At 39.1% G+C, this 14,323-nt stretch overlaps 2 protein-coding genes across 3 annotated transcripts in view; one reads left to right on the top strand and one right to left on the bottom strand.

Moving 5' to 3' along the window:
- Nucleotides 1–4,693, top strand: part of tdrd7b (tudor domain containing 7 b) — a 46,370-nt gene extending 41,677 nt beyond the window's left edge. For both annotated transcript variants that reach the window (XM_055228981.1, XM_033983982.2), the window contains exons 19-20: nt 974–1,134; nt 3,070–4,693. In XM_055228981.1, the coding sequence (XP_055084956.1) occupies nt 974–1,134; nt 3,070–3,290 (382 nt within the window). In that variant the 3' untranslated portion in view covers nt 3,291–4,693. The remainder of the gene's footprint in view (nt 1–973; nt 1,135–3,069) is intronic.
- A 2,419-nt stretch (nt 4,694–7,112) lies between these two features.
- On the bottom strand, nt 7,113–14,179 carry si:cabz01076231.1 (calcium-binding protein 2). The gene is made up of 7 exons (XM_055228881.1): nt 14,118–14,179; nt 12,685–12,811; nt 11,179–11,209; nt 10,768–10,911; nt 9,785–9,894; nt 8,280–8,427; nt 7,113–7,195 (listed from the first exon to the last, which is right to left on the bottom strand). The coding sequence occupies exons 1-7, from the start codon at nt 14,177–14,179 to the stop codon at nt 7,167–7,169; spliced, it is 651 nt and encodes a 216-aa protein (XP_055084856.1). The 3' UTR covers nt 7,113–7,166.
- Nucleotides 14,180–14,323: the final 144 nt, after the last annotated feature.

Here is a 14,323-nt window from a genome sequence, read left to right as displayed (position 1 = left end):
CATGGGCAGGGAGCTGATTCCATAACACAGGAGCTCGGTAAGTGAAAGATATCCCTCCTACTGTGCTTTTAGACACTCAAGGAACCACCAGTATTCAAGCAATTTGAGAGCAGAGTGCTTTGTTTGGATGATATGGTACCATAGCATCTTGCAGGTATGATGGAGCCATGCCCTTTATGGCTTTGTATGTTAGAAGGAGAACTTTGAATTTAATTGTAAACTCGACAGGAAGGAGAACTTTGAATTTAATTGTAAACTCGACAGGAAGCCAGTGAAGAGACTCCAATACCCAGTGTTGGAGCCCAGTGTGTGATGTGCTCTCTTCTCTTAGAGCCTGGCTGCTGCATTTTGAACTAGTTGAAAGATTTTTATAGAAAATTTAGAGCATGCGGCTAGTAAGGAGTTACAGTAATCTAGCCTTGATGTAACAAATGTATGGATAGGTATTTCAGCATCACTTTTAGACAAGATTTTTCTGATTTTGGCAATATTACGCAGGTGGAAGAAGGCTGTTTTACAGGCTTGGTTTGTATGTGGTGTGAATGAGAGCTCTTGGTCAAATAAAACTCTGAGGTTCCTTACAGTTGCGCTGGAGGCTACACTGTTACAACTACTTTATGCCACTGACATAAAGCAAGATAATTCCAGTGAACCAGTTTTAAAATATATTGTATCATTAAAAGGCATAAGTTGTAACAAATAACAGAAGGAACCAATAATTAACCAATTCAAAAATTATTTATTCAACATAAATCTTACCTTATTACATAAAAAATGGCAAAATTCACTCCCCACTATTGTAAAGAAATTGTACACACATTAAATATATTGTTCCAGTTTTCATATATTTAATGAGAAATCAATATAGTAATTATAGTCACAGGCCTAATAATATTTTTTAAATAGTGACAATGGTAATAGAGCAATAGAAAACACACTTATAACGATGATAATATGAAACGTGTTGTTTCAGCTGGTACCGCGTGCTGGTGAAGGGGGTGTTGACCACTGGCCTGGTGTCCGTCTATGAGCTGGACTATGGCAGACACGAGCTGGTAAGCAGCACACAGCTCCAGCCTCTGGTGCAGGACTTCAGAAGATTGCCCTTCCAAGCTCTCACTGCACAACTGGCAGGTCAGAGCACACCGAAAGTCATCCATTAATCAACCCACCCAAACAACCCACTCAAACAAGCCACCCAAACAAGCCATCCCAATAACCCAACCAAACAATGCACTCATTAGCAAACAGTGGCAAAAAAGTTTTAAAACAGCAAAGATGGCTGGTGGTATAATTTTTGGGGTGTATGCATAGTCCTTGGTCTAAAAGGTTAAGGAAACTCCCGCACACTGTCTCACTCTTGATTCAGTTTTATTCTTACAACGTTTTGGTCGCTTTGACCGTCCTCAGGTATGAGGACAGCCCCTTCCGCTCCCCTTATATAAGTTAAGGGACTGCCCCCTTCAGTTTAATAAACCAATCACAATAGTGAAAACACATACATTTACGATTAGACCCCAATATACCTGCAAAATTGTGCATAACTCACTGTACAAATGTCTTTGAGTTAAAATGCATGGATAATCGCTAGAAAAATATAAAGATTATTATCATTCAGAAAAAATAGCAGTTATATACCATAAATTTGACATAAAAAAAAACAACACAAAATAAATGACAAATGACGTCCCCAACAAGTTCACATACATCTCCCTCATAGTTCAGAGGGAGGGCAAACAAATAGTCCAAAAGGCTCAAATGATGAACTATCATTTAATGTAATGCTATGATGTTGTAATGAAGAGTGCCAAGAGTTTGTAAGGTAAAAATCCAATAAGCTTTGTGTCTTTTTAACGCACGGTCGTGGTCACCCCCCCCTCCGAGGAGCTGGCACCTGTTCTATCCCGCAGAAGTGAAGTGACGACACGTCATGTTTAAACTGATTAAAATGGCAACAGGAGAGTCCGGATCTTGGCATCTTATTGCACTTTTGTGCTCACTGATGCGCAACATGGTGCAACATGCCGCATGGCGCAACAGGTGCACCACATGGGTTGACGTGCATGTGATGACACTCCTGATGGGGAATTTATTTCCAGTACAAGGGTGGGAGAAATGAGAAGTCTTAGTGGTATTATGGCACTGTGCGCAACTACCACATCTATAATTACAATTAGGAAGAGGAATAAGGAGAGTTTGGTGTGTTTCTGCCGTGAGAGAAGTCTGAATGTATCAAGGCGTCTCTCAGATGTCTGCCTCTTCTATACGTGAACAGCAGTGGACGAATATTTGAGTCAATTCTGGTTCAGTCTTTAAAATCTGCCAGTGTTTCAAAATGACTGATTTGATTTTGTGGCTCTGGGGTGAATACACTCTATTAAATATCGTCGAATAACGCCTCTCATTTACAGAGTCCTTGTTCCTTAAAAGCACGTCCCTTTTTTATAACGCAGCTTTATAAGCCTCCTCTATCCAAGATCGAGAATATCCTCTCTCCGAAATGTTGAATAAAATTGAATCAAGAGTGAGACAGTGTGCGGAAGTTTCCTTAACCTTTTAGACCAAGTGTTTCTTCTCCTACGCACCTGTCGCCCAGTCAGGTGTCCAGAGTCTACACAGAAACGTGTGTGCATAGTCCAGAATTATATTTATATATATATATATATATATATATATATATATATATATATATATATATATATATATATATATATATATGGGACATGGTCTTGTTTAGCTGTTTGATTTTCAACAAAAATATGTGAGAGGGATTAGCTGAAAAACTGCTGGCTAATGCTAGATAGCTTGTGACTTTACTTAAAAAGCACAAATTATCTCACCCGTTGCTGCTCTAATGAAACCAGTTCTTTCTGTTCAGATTGTTTTAAAATAAAGCTCAGATTAAAGTCTCATAGAACTAGAACTTCAGGTAGTGCCGGCAGTTAGCATCACCTCCCCCAGAGAATGTTGATGACATCAGCTGCAAATTATCAATAAATGCAGTGACGCATTTACACACAGATACATACGAAAGTGGAGCATAAATGAACCTTTACCGTCTCCTCTCAGGGGTAAAGCAGCGGCAGTGGTCTGAGGAGGCATCAATGGTGTTCAGGAACCACGTGGAGAAGAAGGCTCTGGTGGCTCAGCTGGAGGCTGTGCAGGACGCCTCAGAGCCCTGGGAGCGCAGGCTCAGTGTGTATCTGGTGGACACGTCCCAGGAGGACCAGGACGTGTGGGTGCACGACATCATGGCCGAGTTCACTGAGGAGATCAGCAACGAGATGTAGGATTTTTATTTATGTGGAAAGAGAAAGGAATGGACCTTTGGACTCTTAAAGAGGTTGTAGAGTAATAATAGTAGGTACAAGTAGGCCTACAAAGTATTGGTCCTAGAAATTACCAAAGAGTGAAAAAGTACACTACCAGTCAAAAGTTTGTACACATTTTTCCATGTATGTTTCACTGAAGGCATCAAAACTATGAATGACACATATGAAATGTAGTAAAAATTAAAAATTAATAAAAAAAATAAATAAAATTGTCAAAATAACTCAAAGGCTGTTTTAGATTTTAAAAAATAGCCACCTTTTGACTGATAGTGTTCTGGGGAAATTACTAAGAGTCACTGTCTGGATGTAACTGATTTCTAATTTGTAGATGACGTGGCTAGCTCATACCTCACAGCAAGAAAGTTCTGGGTTCGATTCCCAGGTTGCCTTTCTGTGCAGAGTTTGCATGTCCTCCCCATGTCTGGGTGGGTTTCCTCCTGGCATTCCGTTTTCTTCCATCAACCCAAAACATGCACAATAGGTCAAATCCTCCAGCTAAAGTAGTTCTGATCAAGACTAGTAACAAGATCATGGAGATGGGTCCCACTGCTCCTGATGAGATGCCCCAGTGACATTGAAGAATGGGTCAATAAAGTGTACTCTAACCTTAGCCTTAAGTGGATGGCTAAAACATAAAAAATGCACATAATCTGATATTTTCAAATAATTGACACAAATAAAGCAATATCTGAAGGAGCGATGCAAGGTCAATCATTTAATATTGTTAAATTGTTGTCTCTCACTGAGATATTATTGCTTGGTCCAAAATGTTCCAAATTATGGCATTAAACATAAACCTATCTTGTGGTTATTGAGTTACAGGTGTTTTATTGCTCAAAAATACCTTTTATACATTCTTACTGTAGCGGGATCACCTCTCCACAGATCTGACCTGTGACTTGGCCTGGTGGTCTGCTGTCTTCATGGAAATAGATAAGTGTATGACTGTAATGCCATATTGTTTTTGCCTGGGATCCAGTATACACACTTCTTCAGTACTTTACAAAGATGCGAGTCTGGTCACCAGGGAGAGTTCTGATGGACATGATTGACAAGTGGATTAGCTAATGAGGAACACGCAAGTTCCGTCTGTATCAAAACAAATATGGCTGTTTATGAGGACAAAAATAAGGGAAAAAATATCACAGGGGACTGGGTAAAACATTAGATTTCTCCAGAATCAATGTATGAAACTCTAAACTGTTAGTCTGAGGTGAGATAAAGGTTCTGGCTCACGATGCGACAGAGGGCAATCTGTAAAAATACTGGGATATCATTCTGGATTTGCCAATACTGTTGAAGATTAGAGGCAATAACATCTCCATGGAGCCAAGCAAATGGTGCATTACAAAACTGCAACATAGGTAGCATAGGTACACGGGTAGCCAAAAGTATTTAAAAAGTCTGTAGAAAGTGCAATATGGAAACTTTTTTTTCACTCCAAAGGTGTATAAAAATATTTATAAGTGGGACTGTTTTGGCTCAAATTCTCAGTGAAAATGTGCAGGTCAGAGGAGTGAAGGACTAAATAAGTGCATTTGACATGTTTCTCTGAGCTCCTAATATTTAGGATGCTTTTTTTTTATTGGAATAGAGAGGCAAAATATTTATGGGCGGTTTTACCGTACATTGTTAGGATTTAATATGAACTTTTCAGAGGATGTTGTGGTGTGACTTTTGACTGGAGATGAAATAAGCTCTAACATAGACTTAAAGGCACTGTACCTGATTTTAGCCATCTTAAAAACATGAAAAACATACCTAGTTATTTTTCAATGTTTGCAGTGATCCAAGGTTTTTCCTCACTAACCTTATGCATTCTGATCATCCTAATTTATCACATTGAGTTTATAAGCACCTTTCACACAGACAGTAAAGCTAACGACAACTAGCATGCTAACGTTCATTTGCTGATTATCGGACAATTTAGCGCTTCTTACTTTGATGCAGAAAGTACACAGCAGACTTATTTTGAAGAGCTGCTTATATAATCTGTTCTGGGGCATACATGTGAAAAACAGGTACAGGGCCTTTACTATGATAAAATATAAAAATTTGTTAAAACATTCTTAAATCTCTGTGTGCATGCAGTGTGACCATTGTGACATAACTGAATTTCAGCTCAAATAAAACACTACAAGTAACTTTACAAGCCAGACTTCACATGTGTCCCTGTGATTGGCTACAGCTGTTCAAACAATATTATTTATTACAGATTTAGCTAACGAACTAACTTTGTTCTATTTTATTTAACTGGAGGTATCATGTTCTTTTTAAATAAACTTTACTCAAATCATCACTTTGTTTAGTTTTTTTTTGTTGAGGCAATCCAAGGTATTCATTGGTAGTCATATTCATTCACACTAGATTTTGGATATTGTGTATTAATTGTCCCATCAGGAATGGGCATCATGCATTGGAGCTCAACATTGTGCAGGAACGTCTGGCACCAGAAGTCAAATTTTTTTCCCCACTTTTCAAAAAGAGGTCAATTAGTAGTGGTGTAAACAGTAGTGTTAATCTGTACTATAGTACAGTTACATGGCAAAAACTTACTAAATTACAAGTAAAATTTTGCAAAGTAAAAGTAAAAATGGGGACAATCGGGACTGGGGCTGTACTCTGTAACTCCTGGGATTTTAAATGTAACTGAGTATAATTCTAGGCATGTAATTGTGATTAGTTACAAGTACAGGTTTAAAAATCTACTCAATTACAGTAACGCCAGTATTTATAATTGGTTGCTTTCCAGCCCTGCCAATAAGGTTGTATAAAAGTTAAGGATAAAGACCTAAAATTAATGTTTTCCAAAGACAGGTATATATAAAACAGCCCCTTTCACGAAATGCATTATTTATTCATTTCTTGTTTGGTGGTAAGATGCTTCTTTCACCAGAGCTGCAGAGATTGACTGCTGTATTCGATTAAAGAAATTTGTGGTTGACTAAAGGCTTGTCCTGCTGATCGATTAGTCAATTGAAAAGGGGGTGTGGCAAAAGCTCTCAAAACTATTACGTATCTCTATGTGTCTGATCCAAACTGCACTCACAAGACTACACCTGCACAGGAGTTCATGCAAAAACAACTACTTATGCAGAAAAAAGTACTAGAAAACAATGTAATTATATAAAGACAGATTAAACTTGAACCATGAGGTTAATTTGCCTTTTTACATATAAATACCACAGAATACCAAATCTTCAGCTAGCTCACTCTCTCCTTTCTGCCGTTATCCATAAATCCTTATAATTTAAATAAAAGCAGTAGTTGACTAATACACATATTGGTAAACTAACACCGATTTATTGACCGATTTATTGACCAGACAACTAAAGACCTATAGCCCTAAACGCTTGTATGCATACTATATTTATTCCTGGCAGTGGGTGAAGTGTCTTGCCCAAGAACACAACAACAGGTTCAAGGGGATGTCCACCAGCCTTTGGGTTGGCGGACAAGCACTCCAACCACGGAGCCACTGTCATCCCAAAACAAGACAGCGTTTTGATCCAACACACACAGACAAAACAATAGCAGGCAGTTTACTTATTAAAATAGCAATGTTTATTCTTTGTTTACTGTTAAGTTTGTGTTTAGAATAGTAAAAGATGAAATTTAAATCTATCAACTGGACAAATCGTTGTAGGAGTTTAAAAGGATATAATAGCAAGTATATTGTTTTTGTCAGTTATCTAACACTCGTACTGACTTCATACAGTTAGGCACATGCAATCTGTAAATGTAGTTACTAGGCTTCTCTCTACATTCACTCTTCTGCTTCCTGAGGTGAGCTGGGGCGTTCATGTTGTCCAGCTGTTAGGCCTTAGCTATTTGTTAGCGAATGGACAGCATCATGACAAACTCTGCCAACATACATAAAGTACATGTCAATACAAAGACAGTAGATACACAGGCAGTACATGATTCATATTCAGGGTGCACAATGTAAATTTTCTGGTACTGGTTTTGCCATCGGCTTATCCTCATGGTGATGTGTTTATCACATGTTCCACAGTATGGCATTACACCTTTTCTATCTTTTATGGCCTCAAATTTGGCAGAGCTGATTCTCATCCCCAGCCACTTCACACTCGGCTTCAAACCACCCCAGTGCCTGCTGCAGGTCCTGGCCTGATGAACCCATCAGGACAACATCATCTGCAAATAGCAGAGGTGAGATCTTGTGGTTTCCAACTGGATCCCCTCCTCCTTTTGGCTGTGCCTAGAAATTCTGTCCATAAATACAATGAACAGAACCGGAGACAAAAGGCAGCCCTGGTGAAGTCCAACATGGACTGACTTAATGCCGGCAATGCAAACACAGCTCCTGCTCCGGTCATACAGGGACTGGACAGCCCTTTGCAAAGGGCCCTGGACCCCATACTCGCAGAGCATTCAACCAAAGGACACCACGAGGGACACAGTCGTAAGCCTTCTCCAGATCCACAAAAGACACGTGGACTGGTTGCGCAAACTCCCATGAACCATCGAGGACCCAATGGAGAGTATAGAGCTGGTCCAGCGTTCCGCACCAGGAACAAAAAAAACACTGCTTCTCTGTGTCCCCAGTCTCTGTTTCATCCTCAGAAGAGGTGATGGTGGGATTGAGGAGCTCCTCAAAGTATTCCTTCCACTGTCCAACAACATCCCCAGTCGAGGTCAGCAGCTCTCCTCCCGCACTGTAAACAGTGTTGGTGAAGCACTGCTTCTCCCTCTTGAGGTGTCAGACGGTTTGCCAGAATCTCTTTGAGCATCTACGAACTCCTCCCAACTCTGAGTTTTTGCCTCCATGACCACACGAGCCGTGTCACATTTGGCCTTGAATGCCATACTGTGTGCAATATTCCATTCAATGGAATAACATCTCCAAGGAGACAGCACATACCAAACTTTACATTTTACTCCAAAAAATTACATATAATTATAGTAATCTTATGGTGGTCTGACCTTCAAAGTCGATGTTGCCGTCAGCGTTGACATCCAGCTCCTTGAGAATCTCCTCCAGCTCGCCCTTCTTCAGTTTCTCTCCCAGCAGGCTCTTCACTGCCTCCTTCATCTCATCCTGGTTTATGTTCCCGTCTCCATCCAAGTCGAACTGCAAAAAAATGTAAGATTTATGTGTCAGATGGCCTAATGTATTCTTGCATGTGGGATGCCCTCCCATCCCCTGATATCTCTCCCTGCAGGCTTTTCACCACCATCCTGGTTTATGTTACTGTCTCCATCCAAGTCAAACTGAAAAACAACAGATACGATTTATGCCCTCCCATCAGTACAGTATGGAACTTTCTGGAGGTGACATGTCACCTGTGTGATTCCATGGACAGAGAAAGTTAAAATCATACTTCAGAACATTCTCTATGGAGATAGATACATTTTATGCCATACTGTGGAATATTAAAGTCAAAGGAACAATACTAAGTGTTAAAGCAAGGAACAACATTTTCATGGAAACAGCCTCTTATTTGGCCTTAACCAGGCCAAAGAACATGTTTGTGAATGTTTGCTCAGAGTAAACACACATTGGTCAGTGTAATAAACAAATGAAAAAACAAGCTTTATTTTTATCTATTTATTGGCAAAAAATACATAATGTGACTTTAAGTAGCATTTATTTAAAAAAAAAACTATTTACAGCAATTTCCATTTTAGATTTGAAAAATTACAAAAACATGTAACAAGAAAAGTCATAATATTCAATTCGACATTGTATTCTAATTTACAAGAAGACAGCTTCTTCCTGAAGCTGCTTCATGTTTTTAAAGTCAGTATACTTTTGGTAAACAGAGCTGCAAGATTCATCGCAATTGAATCAAAATCACAATTTCAATGGATGCAAGTAGTAAATCGCAATGGCTGCAATTTTTGAAGTACCATAATTTCCTTCACAAACAAAATCTCCTGTCATATTCTGCATAAAAACTGCTAACTCTGTACTTTAGATCTGTACAAGCATGGTCTGAAACGTGATTCTTTTATTAGTTTGTCAATTCAGGTTTTTTTGTCTATTCTTTTGGACATGTTGGAATTGTGAACTTTGAACACAATCCTATTATTAAAGCATAAATTACAAATTTAGTCGCAAACACAATCACAATTAGATATTTTTGCTAAATTGTTGAGCCCTATTGGCAAACATGTCCTGCTTTACCTCAAGGAGCTACACACATTCAAACATCAGCGAACACAGATCTGAGGGAGCAGGATTCAAACGGCCAAATCAGAGACAAACACTCAACCAACTGATGTACTTTGGCATTACACATCGTAAATAAACTGGACCAGGTCTCACCCAGGACAAAAACAACTTTACATTAGGACTAAACAGGGCTCAAACCAGGACAATCGTGAACACTTCCTTTTTAAATTGAGACAACTGTCAAAGCTACTCCAATCTACATCAGTCAGACATCTTTAAATACATCATTATTGAGTATGTGTAGTAGTTTCACCTGTACAAAAGCAGACTGGAGCTCCTTCAGACCCAACATGTCTGCCGTCTCCCCCATCATTCTGGGCCCCATCAGCTCCACAAAGTCCTCAAAGTCCATCAGGCCTCCCACTGCACACGCAAAGGGAGGAACTAAGTGAATATGATTAAAAGGGAATATTCAATAACTCTATGCTATATTTTGTCCAAAATGGGACAATATTAAGAAGAGCAGGACTAACTCTGGATTTAAGTAAGTAGAGCTAAACAATCTAAACTTCTCATTAAGATTTTTTTTGCCAGCTGCTGCCATATTGGTCCTAGTTGCTAATGTAAACAAACATAAACTTCAAAGGAAAGATGCATTAACTGGCTAAATTAATAGAGTATTAAATGCATTTTTAAGTCATTTTGAGCTTTCTGTTCTTAGATTAATAACCTCTTGCTGTTAAAAAGTGACTACCCTGTGTGATGTTAGTTGGCAAAAAAACTGATAGACACAATTGTAAACTAACTGTAGTCTGTGCTACAGAGCCTAGACCACCTGCAGAATTCACTCACTGAGCAGCAGAGGTTGCACTAGAACTGATCAATGATCTGGCTGCAGGTGCCGGGGTTAAGGTAGTGACGATTCAGATTAGAGAGAACCAACTGGACTTCAGCATTGAAACTGGCAACCCAAATTAAAGCTCATTCTGCTTTCTAATTGGATAATTCCTCTTGAGAATGAAAACACCAAATTATAACACAAAAATCATGTCTACACTATCATGTCCAATGCTTTTGTACTTAAGAATAAATCAGCATTACAATTGTTATCAGTAAAAGCTATATTTGATTTGAACATGTTGACCTTATATCTGGGGACACATCATGCCAATGAGATTTAAAATAGACAATATTTTACATGCAATTTCTTTATGTAAAATATTGTCTATTGTCTTGTGTTTTCATCTAGTGTTTACACTAGACATGTACACTAAATGTGTGCTGTGTGGCACTGACTTCTCATCTTGATCTGCTGGACTATCTCCAACAGCTCCATCTCTGTGGGCATGTAGCCCATGGTCCTCATGCACTCAGCCACATCCTTGTAGTTCAGGTATCCATCTTGGTCATAGTCAAACTCTTTGAAGGCCTGCTGCAGCTCTTGAAGGAAGAGGATGGGGTTAGGCTACTATACAGGTACAGATGTGACGAGATCCAGGGCTAAACCAAAGGTTATTTGCCTTAGACCAAACCAGGTGTATTCTATGTCCACAATAGAACAAAAAAGGCCTAGCAAAACATCAAGTCTAAACTACTAATAAACCAGTGCAAGGACTAAACTTGGTCATTACTACACCTTAGACTGAGTAAACCATTTTTAAACTGGGACTAAATCAGATATAGTAATTACAATGAAAACTGTCTTACCATCCAGCTCTGCCTGTGCCAGTTCCCTCTCCTGTAAGAGGAAAAAGGATTTCTTAACTCTTTAGGTTGTGTGCTAGGGGGCCTCCCATCCTCCTATATTCCTGTGCGTCAGATACATTCCTATCCTCCTATATCCCTGTGTGTCAGATGCTCTCCCATCCTCCTGTATCCTTGTATGTAAAGTATAATTGAAATGGGGACGATGAGATGTAGATTCATTGTGGAATTTGCTGTTTTACTGTTAAAATTATGTTTTGTTGGCCTGGTTTATGGTTAATATCTCCGTAATTACTGGGCCTATCCACATGAAACAAAAACTAGTACAAAGCTTAACATCTTGTCTGTCAGAATAAATTAATCACAACTTTTCTTTCTTTTTATAGTATAGTTAAGTTCTTTTGATAGCTGTCAGGTGACTTTAAACAAAAAAAAACAACAGTGGGTTTGTGGAGCCAATAATAATGTAATGTATATGAATGAAAATTTACAACAACCTAGTAAAGTCCCTGTTGAGATAGATTAGCATAATTCAGAGTGGCAGTAAGCCTGTTTAGCGCTGTGGGAGCTGGGATTAGGGCTGCTCTCCTGATGACAACAACGGAACTAGTACTAGGTAAATTCAAAGAACAGAAATGACTCAGCCTATTACTGAAATTAGGGTTGAATATTTTTGTTAATTATTGGGGGGAAAAAAATACAGAAAATGGGGTGAGAAAATTTCACTTAAAATTGCAACTGAATTTAGCTTAAAAAAATAAATCTATTCATATTTTTTTGGGTGGAGGCACACTGGGACAGGCTAATATAGTTTAGCTTCAAATTGTGACTTAAACATCAAACGTATCTGTCTGCATGGGGTCAAGAAGTTAATGCAAAGGACTGCAACCATGCCCACAGTAAAAGTACACAGTTTTATGTACTTTTTTAAGCCATTACAAAACCCTGTAATTGAATAAATGCTAGATAGATTAGTTAATGCCATTATGTGGAACATTTCATGTAAAGCACTAACATCTCCATGAAGTCAGGCAGGTGGCAGACCCCCACCAAAAATTTACACCTTTAATATAATCTCATGAATTTAGAGGGGTATTACACTTCTGTGGGTGTTTTTAGACATGTTACTATTGTACTACTAAATGCTATATTCACCAAAAGCAACGTATTAATTATGTTTAAGTCCCCCACAACCATCTTGCTAAGTCACTCCCCCTTCTGCGTGCTAATGAACAGTTTTGTGTCATGCTTTTGCATATTTATGAAAAATGGTGTGAGAGCACAGGCTATGTGGGAGCATGAGAAAGTTCCAAAAACTCCATTTTGCATAATACTCTATCGTTAAAATGAATGTAATTAAAACCAAGACCAAAATGTCACAATAATCCATCGCCAAATAGTACATAAACTAAAACTTGTCCAGTCCTGTCTTCTCTGTCCAGGTGACGTGTCTTGCTCAGGCACACCACAGTACTATTTGACCATCCGTCTACACCATGTATAACTTACGGCTCCGAAGACACTGTTGAGCACAGACATGTAGACTTTGTTCATGCTCTCCACGTTCTTCTTGGACTTCTTCTTCTTCTTCTTGGGTGCCTCTGAGACAGAGCCGGCGGGGGAGTCTTTCGGGGTGCTACAAATGGTAAAGATAAACATCAAAGCTGCATTAGGTCTCATTCAATTTGTGCAAATATTCTAGAGTCTGAATATTCTAGGGTGTGAACATTCTATGGTGCAAACATTTTAGGCCATAAACAGTCTAGGGTGCAAACTTTTATTTTTATTTATTTATTTATTTGACTGGGACAATACATGTTAATGAACAAACATGATTTAACATGAACGTAAACATGCCAGATTATAGCCAAAGGCTAATTTCAATCTGCTGTCCCAAGGGCTGGGGTCACAAAAGGGTCAACATAAAAATTGCACACTACACACATTGCACAGTTCCCATAGTTGCACATTCCACTCATTGCAAATTCCACATATTCCACATTCCACGCATTGCACAGTTCCCATTATTGCACCATCCAAAATATTGCACTTTCCACTTACTGCACAGTTCTCATAATTGCACATTACATTCACTGCACAGTTCTCATTATTGCAGTCAGTTTGGCCCATTCGTTGCATTCATTATATGCTGTAAATATTCAAAAGTGCAAAGATTTTAGGGAGTAAACATTCTAGGGTGTAAAGATTCTAGGATGCAAACACTCTAAATAGGTGTATTGCTCTATTTTGCACCCCTGCAGACCCGGGCGTGCATGTGGCAGTAGTGTTGTCAGTTGTCATGGTACTAAAGTTTCAAACTTGATTTTGACTCTGCAGAATAGGCTTGAGGTCCATACCATGTTTCCAAGGTGTCTTATACTAGTTCTGATACTTTAAGGTTATTTATTTAACAGTTATGAAAGGTCAAATTTTGTCTTGTCTACGACTATACTTTTTTAGTATTGATACTAGTTATAGTATCAATTAGTGTCTGTTTTTGTTACTTTTGACAATGTGTCAGTCTACATCCATATTCTCTCCAACCACCTTACTCACACATTTACACAGGAAGAGTGGGTGAAGTATTTGCCCAAAGACACAATATTAACTAATAATAATCCAATGTAATGTAATGCATTTTGCAGACGCTTAAAGTCACTTTACAATTTCAAGCATTATTCATTCACTCCATGCTCGGTGATGGTAAGATACTGTAGCCATAACTGCCCTGGGGGCATACTGATGGAAGCGAGGCTACCAATCTCCACCATCAGCCCCTTCGCCTATCACCCACACACACACAAGATTCATGGCAGTGAAGGCTACAATGACAGTTTTGCCACTATTAGTGTTTTCTATGCACTGACATCACTTACTTGAGTGGGCCTAACTCATACAACATTTGAAAAAAAAAGTTCCCCCTCCATCTTTGTTTTAGTCACCTGTCTGATGCTGCGGTTGATTCCACAGACGTAGTTGACAGAGTTCTCTCTCCCGTGGACATGCTGTCTTTCATGGGTGAGGATTCTGGGAGGAAAGGAGGAGATACGAGGAGAGGAGACAAGAGCAGAGGAGACAGAAGGACAGGACCACAGGAGGAGCAGACGTGATATCTGCTCCTTGCCTTGTGCTGAGAGGAGCAGTGTGA

Source organism: Periophthalmus magnuspinnatus, chromosome 18 (assembly GCF_009829125.3).
Source record: "Periophthalmus magnuspinnatus isolate fPerMag1 chromosome 18, fPerMag1.2.pri, whole genome shotgun sequence".
Lineage (NCBI taxonomy): Eukaryota > Metazoa > Chordata > Actinopteri > Gobiiformes > Gobiidae > Periophthalmus > Periophthalmus magnuspinnatus.
This window is presented reverse-complemented; position numbering and strand designations above follow the sequence as displayed.